This window comes from Piliocolobus tephrosceles, chromosome 4 (genome assembly GCF_002776525.5).
Source record: "Piliocolobus tephrosceles isolate RC106 chromosome 4, ASM277652v3, whole genome shotgun sequence".
NCBI classification, from domain to species: domain Eukaryota; kingdom Metazoa; phylum Chordata; class Mammalia; order Primates; family Cercopithecidae; genus Piliocolobus; species Piliocolobus tephrosceles.
Window position 1 is genome coordinate 65,004,287 of NC_045437.1, and position 18,903 is coordinate 65,023,189.

The window sequence follows — 18,903 nt, forward strand, 5'->3', positions numbered from 1 at the left end:
AAAAAAAAAAAAAAAAAAAAAAAAAAGAGAAACTGCTCAGGCCTGCACAAACCAGGCTTGTTGCTCACTCTACATCTTCATCTCATTTGGTCTTCCAAACAACTGTATGTGGTGGTACCATAATTACCCCCATTCTACAGATGAGGAAACTGAGGCATAGAGGGGTTAAGCAAACTGACCAAAAGTACCAGACATGGCCAGGCGTGGTGGCTCATGCCTGCAATCCCAGCACTTTGGGAGGCTGAGGTGGCAGATCACTTGAGGTCAGGAGTTCGAGACCACCCTGGCCAACATGGCGAAAGCCCGTCTCTACTAAAAATAAAAAATGTAGCTGGGCATAGCGGTGTGTTCCTGTAATTCCAGCTACTTGAGAGGTTGAGGTAGGAGAATCACTTGAACCCAGGAGGCGGAGGCTGCAGTGAATTGAGATTGCACCACTGCACTCCAACCTGGGCAACAGAGCAAGACTCTGTCTCAAAAAAAAAAAGTTTTCCTTGATGTTTTGCTATTTTTTTGTTGTTGTCTTTCTGTTTGTTTTAAAGGTCTTCCCTAGAAGAACATAGAGGTAGATACATCACCCTGAGTACCAAAGGGAAACAAAATGCATACTTATCTTGGATTTTAAAAAGATATAATAAAGTGATTATTTTTAGAGATGTGGGCAGGACTGAAGGATGAACAAAAACGGTGAGACACCCAGAGACCTGTAATAGGGTGGATGCCATTACCCCCAAGAGCATGAAGGAATAAGGGAAAGAAAATGGAACTACTTGCCCAGTGTGGGCTGGAGCCAGGAAAGAGAGGAAAGTCTCATCAGAGAGGCAATCACTGCAGGAGGCAGCCCCTGCCAGAACCTGGACCTGAAGCAATGAGAGTTGGAGTAGGAATTTCCTAAACCCCGCTTTCCTTCCACCCTCTGCTGTCTTGCTGGTGCCTTCCATTGAGTGAATCCAACCTGAAGCCAGAGGACACACCCCCAGAACACAGAACAGGGCAGAGAAGATCAGAGATCAGGGGTGGGGTTGGAAGAATGGGAACAACCAGTGCAGCAGACATGCAGGGCTTTTTTGTTTGTTTGTTTTTACATTTACTTTTTAATCCATTTGGAACTTTCCTTTTTGAGATATATATAATAGGGATGAGCTTTTAATTTCATTTTTCTAGACAGGTCTACAGTTACCTTAGGTACATATATTGAATTGCTATGTCTCACCAATGCACCACAACGTAGCAGTCTCTCATAGCCCGACGTATCACCCCAAGTCCTTTGTCTGACGACCAAGAAAGTTAAGGAGCGCAGACACCAAGGGTAACACTGGAGCAAAAGTTTCATAAGTGAAAGAAGAAAGCTCTCTGCTGTGCAGGGTGGACCCAGAAGAGGGTTACTGTTTTTACAGTTGAATGCAAAGGCTTTTATAGGAAACTGATGAGAGCTGGGCATCTTGTTTGCGTAAGGTGCGAATTTGTGGTAGCTCCACCCCATCCTCCTAGTGCACACGTGGGCCCTTATCTTCAGTTACTCCATATGGCTTTGTTCCCCTTACTGTACATGTGTCAGGGGACAAAACTTTTCATTGAGGACATGTCTGGAAAACTCGCCTGTGTAGCCTTTCTTATCTGTGCGGCTGTGGGCCTGTCTCAGGCAAGTCCCCCATGCAAGTTCCCTTATCTGTGCCAGTCGCTTGATTTTTTGGGGTGTTCTTTTGTTTGAAAGAAATCAACAGAAGACCCACCCTAACTGCTTGCCTAACCAGTTTCTTCCTTTCTCCTCTCTCAGAATCATGTTACCATGTATTACAACTACTACTATTATCAAACTAAACTCTAGGATGTAATGGGGTTCTGATCAGTGTCTCCTACTCAGTTCTATTGATTTACTCTTACGTTAACAGTATTTTAATTACTGTAACATTACGTTTTAACATTTAGTAGAGCAGTTCCCACGTATTCTAAAGTTCTGGTGAAAAAATAATAGGGAATGAATAGCTTTGAAAACTGGGGGGAGCTGTCAAATACAAAAAGTTTTCTTACTCAGACACATTTTGAAGTGATATATACTATTAAGATATATGTACAAAGTCTAATTAGTTCCCTTACATAGAAACTCAATATGTATTACTAGATTGTACAAGAGGTGGAGCTTTTCTGAAAGATAAACATAGGAATATCTGACAATTAGCCACATAATTTTGCTTTGGCAAGATACCAAAGTAACTAGAATTCATTTTCCTCTTGTTTTGATGCAAACAACTCAAAATTCAGTGGCTTGAAACAACCACAATCTGTATTTTCTTACAATTCTGTGTGTTAATGGGCTCAGCTGGGCATTCCTTCTGCCCCATATGATCTCATCTGGAGGCTCGTCTGGGCTGAAACGTCAAGGAGGGGTATTTATACAGCTAATTGCTAGGACTGCTTGTTGGATAGGAGCTTAGCTGGGGCTGTCAACCAGAGAGCTTTGGTTCTTCTCCAAGGATCTCACCATGTGGCTTGGATTGAGTGTTTGGAAGAGTGTGAATAGGAAAGGTTTAGCTTTCTTCAGACCCAGCCTCAAAAGTTACATGGTGCCACTTTCTTCTTATTTTGCTGGTCAAAGAGGGATACAAAGCCAGTCTACACCCCACGGGAGAGCAAATTGCTACTCCTGTCATCAGAGGTGGAGTCTAAAAACGTTTGGCCATCTTTATTCCACCACCCCTCTATATTTATTTGGAAATATTAAAGAAAAGAGTTCTATCAACATTTCCAAAGACCTTTTATCTTCTGTCTCTTGATTCTAAATGTGGTTTGCATTTGCATTGTGAATCATGTGAACTATGAACTTAGTTCAAATATGCATGTAATTGCAAAAGAATGAAAACAAAAATGAGATATTATTTTGTCCAGATGATCTGCTCCAGTAATGAGAAAAGTTTGAAATGAGTTCTGAAAAACGAAGTTAAGTCTTAAGCATCTTAAAAGCAGCTGCATTACTCTATTTTTAAAGTGTTGGAAAATGAGGGAGGGGGGAGAGAAAATAGCTAATTTTAGCCACAGCTGCCATGGATGGGAGATAATTTGCAACGAGAAAGGAGGGGTTCATCAACACTTGAACTTACTGTTTTCTTTACTAGATATCTAATTTGTACTTTCCATCCCATCACTTGACATATTTCATGAGAAAATTTAGAATCTAGTAGAATACTGTACTGCTGTAATCCTTGGCAATTATAAACAAAACAGAGAGAAAACCAAAAAGACATATCCAGTCTCGAAAATAAGATAAACAGCTCTGTAGACTCAAACAAAACAGAAGCAGAAAGCAGTGGATTGCCACCGTGTGCCTGCTGGCTTTCAGGCAGAAATGGGCAGTGACAGGGGAACTCTGGGTCTTGAAAAGTAATGAGAATCAAGGAATTCAGAGGACAGGAACCAGATTCACTGTGTGAGACTGGGAACTGTGGTGTGTGGAGACCCTCCCATCCAGTAAAGGGAGCTGAAATCACTTGCAGGCTTTCTAAGAAGAAATAAAAAAATCACCAAGCCTCATGCTTGTTTGATGACTGAATCTGCAGTATTCACAAGGTCACTTTGAGGCAGAGATTTCTAAAATCCTCAAGTTAACAGCAAATCCTCTAGATAGGGAAGGTTGATTACGGGGTAGAGGGAAGATAACAACAACTACTGTTTCACACAAAACAAGTCTGAAAACCAAAATTCCCAAGTACTTCAAAAAACTTAATGCTAAGAAAAATCAAGCAAGTCCATATTTTGAACTTGAATTCTCTCCAGATAAAATTAATATATAGAAAAATCCAACAAAGACTGAAAATAATTATGTTTAGGATTCTCCAAAAGAATTATGTCCATTTAAAAAGAGTAAGAAATTATGAAAGAAATGGCTGACAGAATAGAATAGTTTGATAGGCTGGGTGTGGTAGCTTACGCCTATAATCCCAGCATTTTGGGAGGCCAAGGTGGGTGGATCACCTGAGGTCAGGAGTTCCCGACCAGTCTGGTAAACATGGTGAAACCCTGTCTCTACTAAAAATATGAAAATTAGCTGGGCGTGGTGGTGGGGCATCTGTAATCTCAGCTACTTGGGAAGCTGAGGCAGGATAATCGCTTCAACCCAGGAGGCGGAGGCTGCAGTGAGCCGAGATCATGCCATTGCAATCCAGTCTGGGTGACAAGAGCGAAACTCCATTTCAAAAGCAAAAGGAATACTTTGATAAAGAATGTAATTAAAACCATAGCCATTGAGAACACACATGTAATACATGAGATAAATGCAGTAACACGGTAAAAATGAGACTTCCTATCTCTCTGTGCTTTACATTATACAGTGCTATGGTTTGAATGGGTCCTCTCCAAAATTCAGGTGTTGCCAATCTCACCGTACTAACAGATTGGCCTTTAAGGGGTGATTAGACCACGAGGGCACCTCCCTCATGAATGGAATTAGGGGTCCTTATATAAGAACTTGACAGAGAGTGTTGTTTATTATCTCTTGCACATCTGCCTTTCACTATGTGAGGGAACAGTAAGAAGGCCCTCACCAGATGCCAGTTCCTTGATCTTGGACTTCCTAGCCTCCAGAATTAAAAACAATAAATTTCTGTGTTTCATAAATCAGCCAGTCTCAAGTGTTCCATTATAGCAGTATATACCAATGAAGACAATTAGACTGGCAAAATTTTAAGCCTGAGTATGCTAAGGTTTGATTAGGATTTAGGAAAATTTCAAATCCTTATATAATTCTAATGGTAACATAAGTTGTTAAATCACATTGGAAAACGCTGGTATGATCTATTAAATGGAAGGTGGCCATACTCAATACCTCATCAGTTTATTCTTAGGTATACACATTAAAGAAATTCCTACACATTAGCCAGGTGAAGTGGCACATGTCTAATCCCAGCTACTAGGGAGGCTGAGGTTGGAGGATCACTTGAGCCAAGGAGTTTGAAACCAGCCTGGGCAACATTGACTTTGCTTCTTAAAAAAAAAGAAATTCTTGCATATGGAAGTCAATAGACATGTACAAAAATATCCATAGTGATATTGTTCATATAGCCCTAAATTAATTAAGAATGTCTATAATTGTTTGGGCATGAAAGCTCATGTCTATAATCCCAACACTTTGGGAGGCTGAGGCAGGAGGATTGTTTGAAGCCAGGAGTTTGAGACCAGACTGGGCAGCAAAGGAAGACTCTATCTCTACAAAAACATTAAAAAATTAGCTGGGCATTGTGGCATGTATCTGTAGTCCTAGCTACTCAGGAAGCTGAGATGGGAGGATCAGTTGAGCCCATGAGTTCAAGGCTGCAGTGAGCTATGATCACAACACTGCACCCAAGCCTGAGCAACAGAGCAAGATCCCGTCTTTTTTTTTTTTTTTTTTTTTTTTTTTTGTCTGTTACCCAGGCTGGAGTGCAGTGGTGCAATCTTGGCTCACTACAACCTCTGCCTCCCAAGCTCAAGCAATTCTTGTGTCTCCTGAGTAGCTGGGACTATAGGCATGTGCCCGGCTAATTTTGTACAATGGCATGACTTCGGCTTACTGAAACCTCCTCCTCCTGGGTTTAAGCGATTCTCCTGCCTCAGCCTCCCTAGTAGGCGAGACTATAGGCGCACACCACCATACCTGGATAATTTTTTGTATTTTTAGTAGATACGGGGTTTCACCATGTTGGCCATGCTGGTCTCGAACTCCTGACCTCAGGTGATCTGCCTGCCTCGGTCTCCCAAAGTGCTGGGATTACAGGCGTGAGCCACCATGGCCGGCCAATAGTAGGATTTTAATAGTCAATATTTAAAGGTAAAACTTTTTTTCTTTTTTTTTTTTTTTTTGTGGCAGGGTCTTGTTCTGTCACCCAGGTGGGAGTGCAGTGGCGTGATCACAGTTCACTGCAGTCTTGACCTTGTGGCTTAAGCGATCCTCCCATCTCATTTTTGATTTTTTTTTTTTTCTTTTTTTGTAGAGACAGGGTTCTCATTTTGTTGCCCAGGCTGGTCTTGAACTTCTGGCCTCAAGCAATCTTCCCCACTCAGTCTCCCAAAGTGCTGGGTTTGCAGGCATGAGACACCGTGCCCAGCCCAAAACTAAATTTAATTTTTAAAATGTTTTAAATAAATAAGAGGTGGGGTCTCACTATTGTTGGCCAGGTTGGTCTTGAACTCCTGGGCTCAAGCTGTCTTCCCACCTTGGCCTCCCAAAGTGGTAGGATTGCGGGCATGAGCCATTAAGCCCAGTCTAAAAGTAAAATTAAGAATAGCAACAAGGTGGAGGACAACGTTCAGTGGGTAGTAAGGACACAAATGACCTAGTCACAATCAGGAGAAGGATATTGACAATATTTTTTGGCAGGGTGCGGTGGCTCACACCTGTAATCCCAGCACTTTGGGAGGCTGAGGCGGGCAGATCACCTGGGGTCAGGAGTTTGAGGCTAGCCTGGCCAACATGGTGAAACACTGTCTCTACTCAAAATACAAAAAATTAGCCAGGCGTGGTGGTGCATGCCTGCAGTTCCAGTTACTAGGGAGGCTGAGGCAAGAGAATTGCTTGAACCTGGGAGGCGGAGGTTGCAGTGAGCCGGGATTGCACCACTGTACTCCACCTTGGTGAGACTCTGTCTCAAAAAGAAGAAAAAGAAAATGTTTAAGTTTTTATACTTGTATTATTTTTCTTCAAAAATGTATATTGGCCTATAAATTTTCAGTCAGTGTTTAAGTTTTAACATCTTAAAGATCAGTAGAAAAAACACAGAAGTAAACCTAAAATCTGAAAGGGAAAAAAGTAAAGAAAAGCATGATAAACAGAAACATGAAATAAGAAATAAATTCAAGTATTTAATTCCAATAAGTAAATGGATTAAACTTATCTACTAAAAGACAGATGATCAGACTGCATTTTTAAAAATTCAACTATATGCTACTGCTTTTAAAAGACACATTTAAATACTGTTGAATATTCAATATATTGAATATAAAAGAACAAGAGTTGCCATGTAAATAATAAAAAAGCAGTATTTTTCAGGCAAAACAGAATTTAAGGCTAAAAGCACTAAATAGGAATAAAAAGTGGGCCTACATAATAATATAATAAACAATTCGATAGAAAGAAATTATAATTTTAAACCTACAATTAGGTAAGTTATATAAATTTATACAACAAACTTAAAAGTATAACAACATAATCGAAAAATACACAAAGGGAAAAATGGGCCAGAACATTTTTTAAAAATGGAAAACTGCCTTTTTATATTGAGAGATTTGAAGACACCAATCTATATGTTTTCTAGTATCAGGGGAAAAAAGGGAAGAACATAGACTATTTGAACAACACATTACAAAGAATGGTATCATGTAGACCATTTGATCTTACCACACTACACGTTCTTTGTATTTCCTTGAGGTTAGAAAACATTAATACTACTACAAAGACACATGCACACGTATGTTTATTGTGGCACTATTCACAATAGCAAAGACTTGGAATCAACCCAAATGTCCATCAGTGACAGACTGGATTAAGAAAATGTGGCACATATACACCATGGAATACTATGCAGCCATAAAAAAGGATGAGTTTGCGTCCTTTGTAGGGACATGGATGCAGCTGGAAACCATCATTCTTAGCAAACTATCACAAGAAGAGAAAACCAAACACCGCATGTTCTCACTCATAGGTGGGAACTGAACAATGAGCTCACTTGGACTCGGGAAGGGGAACATCACACACTGGGGCCTATCATGGGGAGCGGGGAGGGGGGAGGGATTGCATTGGGGAGTTATACCTGATATAAATGATGAATTGATGGGTGCTGACGAGTTGATGGGTGCAGCACACCAACATGGCACGTGTATACATATGTAACAAACCTGCACGTTATGCACATGTACCCTAGAACTTAAAGTATAATTAAAAAAAAAAAAAAAAAAAGGAACAAGGAAGAAAAAAAAAAAAAAGAAAACATTAATAAACAGGATTATATTTGTATATATACACACACACTTGTGTTTAATTAAACAACACAGGAAATGTAAACAGCAGTTTGAATCATTTACTTTTCAGACTAAAAATACTCTCTCTCTTATTTTGCGGGGGGTTTGGGGGTGGATGTGGGATCTGGCCAACTCAACCACTAAACAAAGTTATTTTCAAAATGTAATATAAGAGCTATACCAAACCAACATTTTAATTTTCAATTCTTCTTTGTGACTAATTATTTGACAGGCTCTGAAGAGAACAATAGTCATTAGTAAAAAGTATTTTTGTTAAACTAGTGGAAATCCTGGGTTTTTAAATTTGAGATTGTATGCTAAATTCCCTCTATTTCCTTAATTTTCCTGGGGGACTTTTTTGTTTTCGTTTTTTATTGTCTTGGGTTTTCTTTGTTGTTGTTGTTTTGAGACAAGGTCTTGCTCTGTTGCCTAGACTGTACTGCAGCCTCAACCTCCCAGGCTCAAGCTATCCTCCCGCCTCAACCTGCAGAGTAGCTGCGACTACAGGTATGCGCCACCACTCACGGCTAATTTTTGTTTTTTTTGTAGAGATGGGGACTCGTCATGTTGCCCAAGCTCGTCTGGAACTCCTGAGCTCAAATGATCCTCCCACCTCAGCCTCCCAAAGTGCTTGGATTATAGGCATGAGCCACCGCAGCTGACTAGGACTTCTTTAAGATTTGTTTCTCCCTGAAAAGAACTTCTCCATGGAGCGGTTCCATGTGCTAAGCCAGCATCCCTGCTCACAGACCTGCTGAGCCTCTTCACAGCCCCCTGTGACGTGGTAACCAGCACAGTACACATCCCATCATCACACGGTGTTGGCTTCCCAGTTTTTTCTCATTTTATTTTCCTTGCCTCATATGTTTTCTAAAATAACTTTTTGGCTGGGCGTGGTGGTTCATGCCTGTAATCCCAGCACTTTGAGAGGTGGAGCCGGGCGGGTTACGAGGTCAGGAGATCAAGACCATCCTGGCTAATATGGTGAAACGCCCTCTCTATTAAAAATACACACACACAAAATTAGCTGGGCGTGGCGGCCTGCGCCTGTAGTCCTGTGCCTGAGCCTGTAGACAGCCACTCGGGAGGCTAAGGCAGGAGAATCACTTGAATCCAGGAGGCAGAGCTTGCAGTGAGCTGAGATCACGCCACTGCACTCCAGCCTGGGTGACAGAGTGAGACTCCATCTCAAAAAAAAAAAAAAAAAAAAAAAAAGGAAAGAAAGAAAATAACGTTTTGACTTGCTAAGGTCCTTAACAGATAAACTTTCAGATAATCACATCAATAGGGACAACCACAAGACCCAACCCACTGATTTTTTTGATCACTTGTTAGCAATCTCAACTTCATAGACTGACCATATATGATCCAATTACATATTTTTAAGCATAGGGCTTCCCTATATGATGCTTCCAACCGCACCTTCTGTCCCCATCCATAGAACATTTTCAACAGTGACAAGTGTACACTTTGTACACTTAGGTAATCCATTCCAGGGACAAGAGGCTATGCCCGTAGCAAAAGCTTGGGAGAATCAGGAATTAAGGAAGAAAGCATTGTCCATATCCTGATACTGGCCATTTTCCTTCCTTGTATCCAGAGCCTCATCACCTCCCAGCAAAGGGTCACAGCTAGGATGTGTTTTGTAACTTACTAAGTAACACCCTACTGTAAAGCAAGACCTCCATACATTTTTCTTGTTTGGGGTTTCATGGTAAGTATGCAAATTGAATAGGACTGTGTTAAAGCAATGTTTCATGAAAGAAAAACCTGTGGAGCTTCAGTTGAAGTTCTCAGTCTTTCATAACGCTGTACTGTCTTCCCAATATCAGAAAATGCTAAAAGACATGGTCCAAACACAGTTGCACACAGTGGGCAAACAGGAGACACCCAGGCACAAAAACAAAACAACAAACAAACAAAACCCTTCAAGGTGGCTCTTTGAGAAGGGCCCGCGTGCCTGGTAAGTGCATGCAATTGCCAAATGCAGTCAGTGCGCTGATGGCTAACAGTAACCTTGGACTAACTGGACATCTTTCAGGAATGATTTTGGGTAGGAACCAGGCGCTTTTGGCATGCTTCTCATAGTGTGGGGCACAGTATGCTGTGACGGCAGAAAGGATAATGAGGAGAGCTAGCTGGAATGCATGTTGTTGCTTTTGTTTTTGATGTTTTGTTTTCCAAATAAGATTTCCAGGACTGTGTCTCTACCTTGAAGGACAAGTAGGTGAGAAAAATAGGCCAAGGACAAGCCGGGGGCCTCAGTGCAGTTTGAACTTGGGGAGATGAATGGGTACAAAAATCTTGAAAATCTTCATTGACTTCTAGCTTTCTGGCAGACAGCTTTAAATAACAAACACACAACCTTGGTCCACGGATTTACAGAAAAAGAAAAATCCTGGAGACATTTAAGAGGATTGACTCTACACCCAAGTGGATTAAAAATTAGATCAAAATATAAAGTGACATTAGGGTCCATAAAATCTGAAGGTAGTGTAGGTTGCAGAGCAGTAGACGATATAAGACTGCCTGATCTGCCGGGCATTCTCTTCCTGCTGTTTTGGATTTAAGGTTTACTGGATAGAAAACTTGCATATCTTTTTGACTGCTACCTTGTTTCTGAAGGCATCACCTGCCTCCCAGACCATGCTGCTGCCACTTTTGCCAGCACTTTTGCCAGGCTTCCAAGGTAGCAAGAGTCCACCAATTGAAGCCCTGAGCCCTACCCATGCTGAATCATTCTTCTGCTCCTAACCATGCTAAGTCATTCTTCTGCTCCGAGCTTGGATGAAATGTCACACCGTCAGGGTCTGGTTTCCAACAAGGCGTTGAATGACAGAACCCAGAAGTACAGGAAAGTCTATTCCCTGTGAGCTGAACCTTGACTAATAGGAGATGGGATATTGTAGAGAGCAAGGTGAGCAAATTCCCTCTCTCCCCTTGATTTTCCTGGGGACTTCTGTACGATTTGTTTCTCCCTGAAAAGAACTTGTCCATGGAGCGGTTCCATGTGCTGAGCCAACATCCCTGCTCACGGACATGCTGAGCCTCTTCACAGCTCCCTGTGGCGTGGTGGTCAGCACAGTAACATGTCCCCTCATCACACCATCTTGGCTTACCAGTTTTTCCTTGTCTCATTTCTCCTATTTCCTCATCTTTACCATGCTGGGCTTATACTTTCCAAATAAAGTGTCAGCTCTTCAATCCTCGTCCCAGGCTTTACTTTGTAGAAAGAGACTTTCTAACAGAGAACTCTGACAACAGGACTTATTTGATTGAAGTACTGGATATTATCCTCCTGCCCCTGAGGGTCACCCTCACTTTTCTCCATCCTGCCCTTTGCCCTGGGAGGCTGTTGAACTAGATTGACAGGACTCTCATGCCCTCTGGCCTCCAGTCGGATGCAACCAGTGGGGGACCCTAGCAGGAGATGGGAAGGAGGAAGTATTTGTTCTCCTGGCTCCCTCCCTGTAAGAGGTCTCCTTGGACTGGTCGTGCCCTCAGATGAAAGTCACAACTGGTAGTCTCCTCTATGAGACTTTCCTTTTGATTTCTGAGACCTGCTTCCTCCTCCCATCCCTTCGGACCTGGGGGACATAACAACTCCACACTGCACTTCAGATTACTGCACTTTCCTTTGCGGTGCCTCTACGCCCTCCCCACTCCTTTGTAATGTTTCTCTCTCTCTCTCTTTTTGTTTTGTTTTGTTTTGGTTTTTTTTTTGAGACAGTCTCACTCTGTCACCCAGGCTGGAGTGCAGTGGTGCCATCTCGGCTCACTGCAACCTCCGCCTCCAAGGTTCAAGCAATTCTCCTGCCTCAGCCTCCCTAGTAGTTGGGACTACAGGCACGCACCACCACGCCCAGCTAATTTTTATATTTTTAGCAGAGACTGGGTTTCACCATGTTGGTCAAGCTGGTTTTGAACTCCTGACCTGAAGTGATCCACCCATCTTGGCCTCCCAAAGTGATGGGATTACAGGCGTGAGCCACAATGCCCAGCCTGTAATGTCTCTTTATAAATAAACCCTTCTTGAATTTTTCCTGTTTGAGAGTGTCCAACTGTTTCCTACTGGAACCAAGAATAAAAAGAAATAGTTAAATGCTAACACAATTGAGCTTTGTTGAAATAGTGAATAGCCATTACAAATCAGTTCTTGACTGGCAGAAAAAGAAAGCGATGCACTAATTTTTAAAAAGTCACTGTTGCAGTGAACCCCTATCAATCCCCGTAGGGAAAGCCCCAGGATAAAGAGGCCAAAGAAGAGACCCAGAGCCAGCAGATGAAACGTGGTGTTTTATTAGGGGATTAATACAGGAGAGCGAGTCCAGTAGTGGCAGGCTGGCCAGGAGAACACAACCGCTTGCAAACATTATGCAGTTTCTACAGCATTTTCACTTAACACCCTCCATCTAAAGAACTCCACCTGCCAACCATCATTTAACTCAAAACTCAAGGCCTCAGTCTCCTGTACGGCCCATATTCCATGGAACAGGCTGGGTGGGGGCTCAGATGTTTACCACAGATAAAAAATGCATCTCCACGTTGGCCATGCACAGATTCCCTGGCTTGAAACACACATTCGGGTACATCTACCATACTGGGTCTTTCTAAAGATTTGTTTAAATGATTGTTATCAGATGCATTTACCCTGCAATCGATTCAAAGGTCAAACAATCAGAGTTTTGGCAGAAAACAATTCCATTGCCTAAAGGACCATTTATGAGAGAGTGGGCAAAGTAAGGAGAATCAATAAGGGATTCACACTAGGTACAAGAAAGAGCAGAGAGTCACCCCTCCTCCTCCTTTTGAACAGACAAAAGAGACAGTGTTACAACCCTGAGCCCTGTGAGAGTGGCAGCCCTGGAGGAACTCAGTCATGAAGGATGACAGGGCCTCAGTCTGCAGCAGGTTAGGAGTGACAGAAAAATTCCCTGACTTTTCTCCCCTCTTGCCCACTAATCTCTCTGCAATCTCTGGTCTCCAGTCAATGCCTCTTATTGGCTGAGCCCAACCAGAAACTAGAATGATGTGGCCCATCAGGGTCAGCCTGCTTGGGCTCAGAGTGGGGCTGAGAAGGGCAGAGAATGATTTGAGTTGGTGGGAGTGGGGAGGCCAACAGACAATAGCCAGTGCAATCAGGATATCAAACTCCATGCAGATATAATCCTAATTTTGTGAAAAGGGATACATGCATTTATGTAGTCCTGTTGTGGAACAAGATATTTAAAATAGCTACCTCATGGTAGCATAGATGATTTTTATTATTTATAGTGTTTGGTATATCTCCCAAATAAAAAAAAAATGGATATAAGACTTTAACATTTATCTTTGGGAAAAAATAATAGCTCATTAGAAATGTGTTTAATCTTATTTTTACAGAAAATATTTTCTATCAGTGGCTCCTCATGGTAGAAATTTCACCTCCTGAATTTTCCCGGGAGGAAGGTCTCATCTAGAGTGAGATCAAGGCCAAAAGACAGGGTTTTTTTGTTTCTCACCATATTAGTTCCTTTTCACACTATTCTGCCAATCAAAGGGAAAGAATGATAATCCAGTGTGAGACAAATGGTATCCCAGTTCTGATCATATTAGCAGATCTGGAATCTCAACTACTGCTATTAACTTTGTTATGCAGCCAAGCTGATCTGTGATAGTCACTCAGTCAAACAAAATTTTTCATATCTGGGTTGGGCACACAAACCTCCGTGTATAAGCATAAACCTCAGATAAGCATATAACTGCAAAATCTTTTCAATTTAATTAGACAGTAAACATCCTTCTCAGATTACGTTTGTTTTCAAAATAACTTTTAGAACTGTTTGATTCATGTTTCTATTGCTCCATGTCTTTTACATTTTAACTTGAACTACGGTAAAACAACGTGGAGGAGCACTGGGATACTGTCAGCAATCTGCAGTTGCCCTGGTGTTTTCCACACCCTGCATTCCCTGTCTATTCTTAGCACTGTCCTCGGGCTCCTTGTCAGCTCACATTCAGTGAGGGGTAAAAGGCAGGCAGCCACTGCCTCTGAAGAAATACTTAGTATATACAGAATGCGATAGCAAACCTTTGGAATGTCCCAGAGCAGCTGCTGAAAGCACTAGTCCTTAACCTCTACCAATGTCTCCACCTTGAGCCAAGGCAGCAGTTTGGGAGAATACAATAAGCACCAATCCTCAGATGTGCTGTGTAAACTCAGACACGCAGTGTAAGCTCAGGTGTTGAACTTCCACTGGCTGCCAGGCTATTTAAAGCTGAGGATTATGCAGAGATAGCAGATAGTTACATTTTGCCAACTAAGTTTATGGAGCATCTAAAAAGCACAGATTAAAACTCACTGAATTCAGTAGTCAAACTTTTAAAAGTGGTGTCCTAAAACTTCATATTAATTTATAAGAGGATATGTTATACATATCTCATGAACATCTCATAGTTGTCCATGGAACTTATACTATTTTTAAAAAGTCAAAACACTTCAGATAGGATTCAATATAGTTTTAAAAAGATAAATGAGGTACATATTTGAATTTTTAAAAAATAAGATTTATATCTGAAAATTCTCACTGACGTTTAAGGCAGTAACAACTATACTGAATCAAAAATAAGATTTCAGACCCAATTTCCAAATACTGTATTTTAATTTTTGAACTCCATATTTACAAAACCTCATTTTAATTAAAATAGACTAAAAAGAAAAGCTTATCAAGCGAAGGGAATCACAACTCTTTTTGGCAAAATAAAAGATTTTCATAAAATGGATAGGAATTCCTTAAATGAGTATGGCTCTTTTGCCATCAGTGATTACAAACGCAGGGGGCATTGTTGGAATAATAAGAAACAATTCTGAGTCCTCTCTAATATCCAAATACAGCCGCGTATATTTTCAATGTTTCAGTTGTAAGAATAGTATCAGTTTGAGCCACACAAACATATTTATAAATTTTCCTTTCTGAGTAAGAATAATAAAGACAACCTCAACATACCAGGAACTGTGTATATATTTTTAATCTTCATAAAAATCGTAGTAAATCATTTCAAATGTGGGTAATACAAACATTCTCGTGGTACCAGTGGCTGAATGATCGTCTTCCCCGTGTCGTCTGAACAGGAACCAATATGATGTCACTTAGTCCCAGCTGGATCCTTTACTTCCACCACCAAAATTCCATCATGACAGAGGACTGCAGACAAATCTTTGGTTTCCACGCCATCTGGTAGTTTGTACTGTCGGGTGAAGCTTCTTGAGATAAAACCGTGCTCGTCCATTCTGATTCCGTGTTGCGCTTTTATCAGCAGCCAGCCTTCGAAGGTCTGAATGATGATGTCTTCGGGGAGGAACTGGACCACATCCAGCAGGATCTGAAAATGGGATTTGCCTTCTCGGGGTGGCGTCTCTGCTGCTGAGTTCACTGGAGGAGACTGCGCTGCCCTGGTTTTCCTCAGGTCCACGATGGTTGGACCAGGCAGTGCATATAAAGCATGATCCAGCCTGCAGTCTTCTAGACCTCGAGTTTCAAACTCTTCCTGGTAACGCACAGGAATCTCTATGAGGTGCCTCAAAATGATTTTTGCCATAGTGAAGGCAAAAACAACCTTGAACAGCCTCCTTCAGCCAACCTTTAGTCAGTGGCGAGCCCCTGCAGTTGCCTACTGACTGGATTACCAGTCGAAGCAGCTAGTGGTTTATAGCTGTGCCCAGACGCAATCACTTAATTAGGACTGAATCACAGCACGGCATGCTCTCTTGTCTTTTCATGTACGCTGACAATGAAGGGCTATTTATAGGGCATGTTTCCCAGTTGCATTTAGCACACAGCCTGCACAAGCTGCCCAGTCATGGATTGCCCTTACATTCTCAGTTATCCTTGGCAAAGGTGTCTGCCTTGCTTACTTCAAGAGAAAAAGAGAGTGGGAATCGAAAATGGTATTTGAAAAATATCTGGGTGAGGGTGGGGGCAGTGGCTCACGCCTGTAATCCCAGCACTTTGGGAGGCTGAGGCCAGTGGATCACCTGAGGTCAAGAGTTCAAGATCAGCCTGATCAACGTGGTGAAATCCCATCTGTACTAAAAACACAAAAATTAGCTGGGCATGGTGGCTCATGCCTGTGCTCCCTGGGAGGTTGAGGTAGGAGAATCGCTTGAACCAGGAGGCAAAGTTTGCAGTGAGCCAAGACCATACCATTGCACTCTAGCCTAGGCAATAGAGTGAGACTCCATCTCAACAAACAAACAAAGAAAAACCAAAAATATATGGATGGGTGCTTTCCCCTGTGAACTTCAGTGATCTAAGGGAACAGGACTTCTTAGAACAGTCAGAGATGTGCACTCGTAATATGAGCTGGGATCACATTTTCCCTAGTCTCCAGATACAAAGCTGGGGAGGGCAGAATCTCGCTGTAATTCAGAAAGAATTAACACACATGTATTCAAATCTCAAACATTCAACAAACTGCCCTCTGTCCTACGCATTTCCTTTTATTTTATCTTTTAGTCTTTTGGGCTTAAGGAACATGTGAGACACATTATCTGGGTTTATTTACATCTGACTCATCAAAATTAGATCAGATGACTAAGCTAGAGAAGTGACAAATGTCCATTGGGGGCTGGAGGGGCATAGGATGGGGAATCTTAGTGACGAAAATAGTGCCACAAAGAAGAGAAAAATGTCAAAGCTTTGAACGATTTGATATGAATGTCCAAAAATCTAAGGATTAATCTTGTCACAGCTCTGCTACTGAGTTGGCAAAAATAAATTACACATAATTTCCCCCTTAATACTAAACTTACCCTGAAAAAGAATGAGGCAACTCCTCATCCACAGCTATGGAAGAATCTCCAAGATATATTAAATCAAAAAGAAAAGTCCAGAGCAGTATATAATATGCTAGTATTTGTACTTTTTTTTTTTTTTTTTTTTTTTTTTTGAGACAGAGTCTTGCTCTGTCACCCAGGCTGGAGTGGGTGACAGCCTCAAAGTCCTGAGCTCAAGAAATCCCTCACTCTCAGCTGCCTGAGTAGTCGGGACTATAGAACCATGCCACCATGCCCAGTTAGTTTTTTTGATTGTTTCTGTAGAGATAGGGGTCTTGTTATGTTGCCCAGGCTGGTCTCTAACTCCTGGCCTGAAGAGATCCGTCAGGCCTCTGAGCCCAAGCTAAGCCATCATATCCCCAGTGACCTGCACGTATACATCCAGATGGCCCGAAGCAACTGAAAAGCCACAGAAGTGAAAATAGCTTCACTGATGACATTCCACCATTGTGATTTGTTTCTACCCCACCCTAACTGATCAGTGTTCTTTATAATCTCCCCACCCTTAAGAAGTTTCTTTGTAATTCTCCCCACCCTTGAGAATGTACTTTATGAGATCCATCCCCTGACCCCAAAACATTGCTCTTAACTCCACCGCCTATCCCAAAACCTATAAGAATTCATGATAATCCCACCCCTTGCTGGCTGTCTTTTCGGACTCAGCCCACCTGCACCCAGGTGAAACAGCCATGTTGCTCACACAAAGCCTGTTTAGTGGTCTCTTCACACGAACACATGAAACAAGATCTTTCCACCTCATCCTCCTAAAGTGCTAGAATTACAGACATGAGCCACTGCACCAGGCCTTATTTATACTTTCTTAAAAAGTATGTATTTGCTTATATTAATAAAATCTCTCTGAAAGCTTTGTAGCTGGAGACAGTGAGTGCCTCCTACGAGTGATTGGCAGGTGGGGGCTGGAGGAAGACTTAATTTTTACTATAAATACTTTTGTGCGATTTATGTATTTACTTTTTTTAATTATTATTTTTGCCACCATCTTCTTTGTGATACTGTGTGCTTTTTATTTTATTTAATTAATTAATTAATGTATTTTTTTTTTTTTTTTGAGATGGAGTCTCGCTCTGTTGCCCAGGCTGGAGTGCAATGGTGCCATCTTGGCTCACTGCAACCTCCACCTCCCAGGTTCAAGTGATTCTCTTGCCTCAGTCTCCCGAGTAGCTAGGACTACAAGAGCCTGCCATCACACCCAGATAATTTTTGTATCTTTAGTAGAGACAGGGTTTCACCATGTTGGCCAGGCTGGTCTCAAACTCCTGACCTCAGGTGATCTGCCCACCTCAGCCTCCCAAAGTGTTAGGATTATAGATATGAGCCACTGCGCTCGGCCAGGGTATTTTTTATTTATAGAGTGTATATGGAATATACGTACACACAATAAATTTTAAAATATGGAAACTTTCTTCTCCATGGAGATTAATATTTTCTTAAATGGATAGACTCAAGATTACCTTTCCTTTAAAAATATATGCACTTTCTTCAAATGAAAAAAGTCTATATAATATTAAAAATCAGAAAATGGAACAAAAATCTTCTTTAGCTCCCTTTATAAGTCTAAAAAACCTCTCTGGACATTTGGGTATACACTTAGAAACATGTCCTAACAATGCTGTTCACACTTAGCTTTTTGACCAGCAGTTTACAGGTTGGTGGCCCTCCAGGGGAAAATGTACTCTTTTAGATATGTTAATGTTCTCTGGTTCATAGAATACTGTGGGATGTTGTCATCAGTGCTGCTCTGAGTGGAAAGGCAAGAACAGAACCCACTGCCAGTGACAAGAAATAGATATGATCTCAAGGATTTGGCATTAAAATACTAGTAAGATTTACAGCAAAATTGAGAGAAAGCTATAGACATTTCCTACATGCTCCCTACCCCTACACATGTACAGCCTCCCCCATTATCAACACCGCCCCCAAAGTGGTACTTTTTTTTTCTTTTTTTGAGATGGAGTCTCGCTCTGTGGCCCAGGCTATAGTGCAGTGGCACCATCTTGGCTCACTGCAACCTCAACCTCCAAAGTTCAAGTAATTCTCCTGCCTCAGCCTCCCGAGTAGCTGGGATTATAGGCGCCTGCCAC

General features: G+C 41.7%; 1 protein-coding gene across 1 annotated transcript; it reads right to left on the reverse strand.

Moving 5' to 3' along the window:
• Positions 1-14,976: 14,976 nt before the first annotated feature.
• On the reverse strand, positions 14,977-15,737 carry HSPB3 (heat shock protein family B (small) member 3). Its single transcript, XM_023210444.1, has one exon. It carries the CDS (start codon positions 15,562-15,564, stop codon positions 15,112-15,114), a length of 453 nt encoding a protein of 150 aa, XP_023066212.1. The 5' UTR covers positions 15,565-15,737; the 3' UTR covers positions 14,977-15,111.
• Between the last annotated feature and the right edge of the window lie 3,166 nt (positions 15,738-18,903).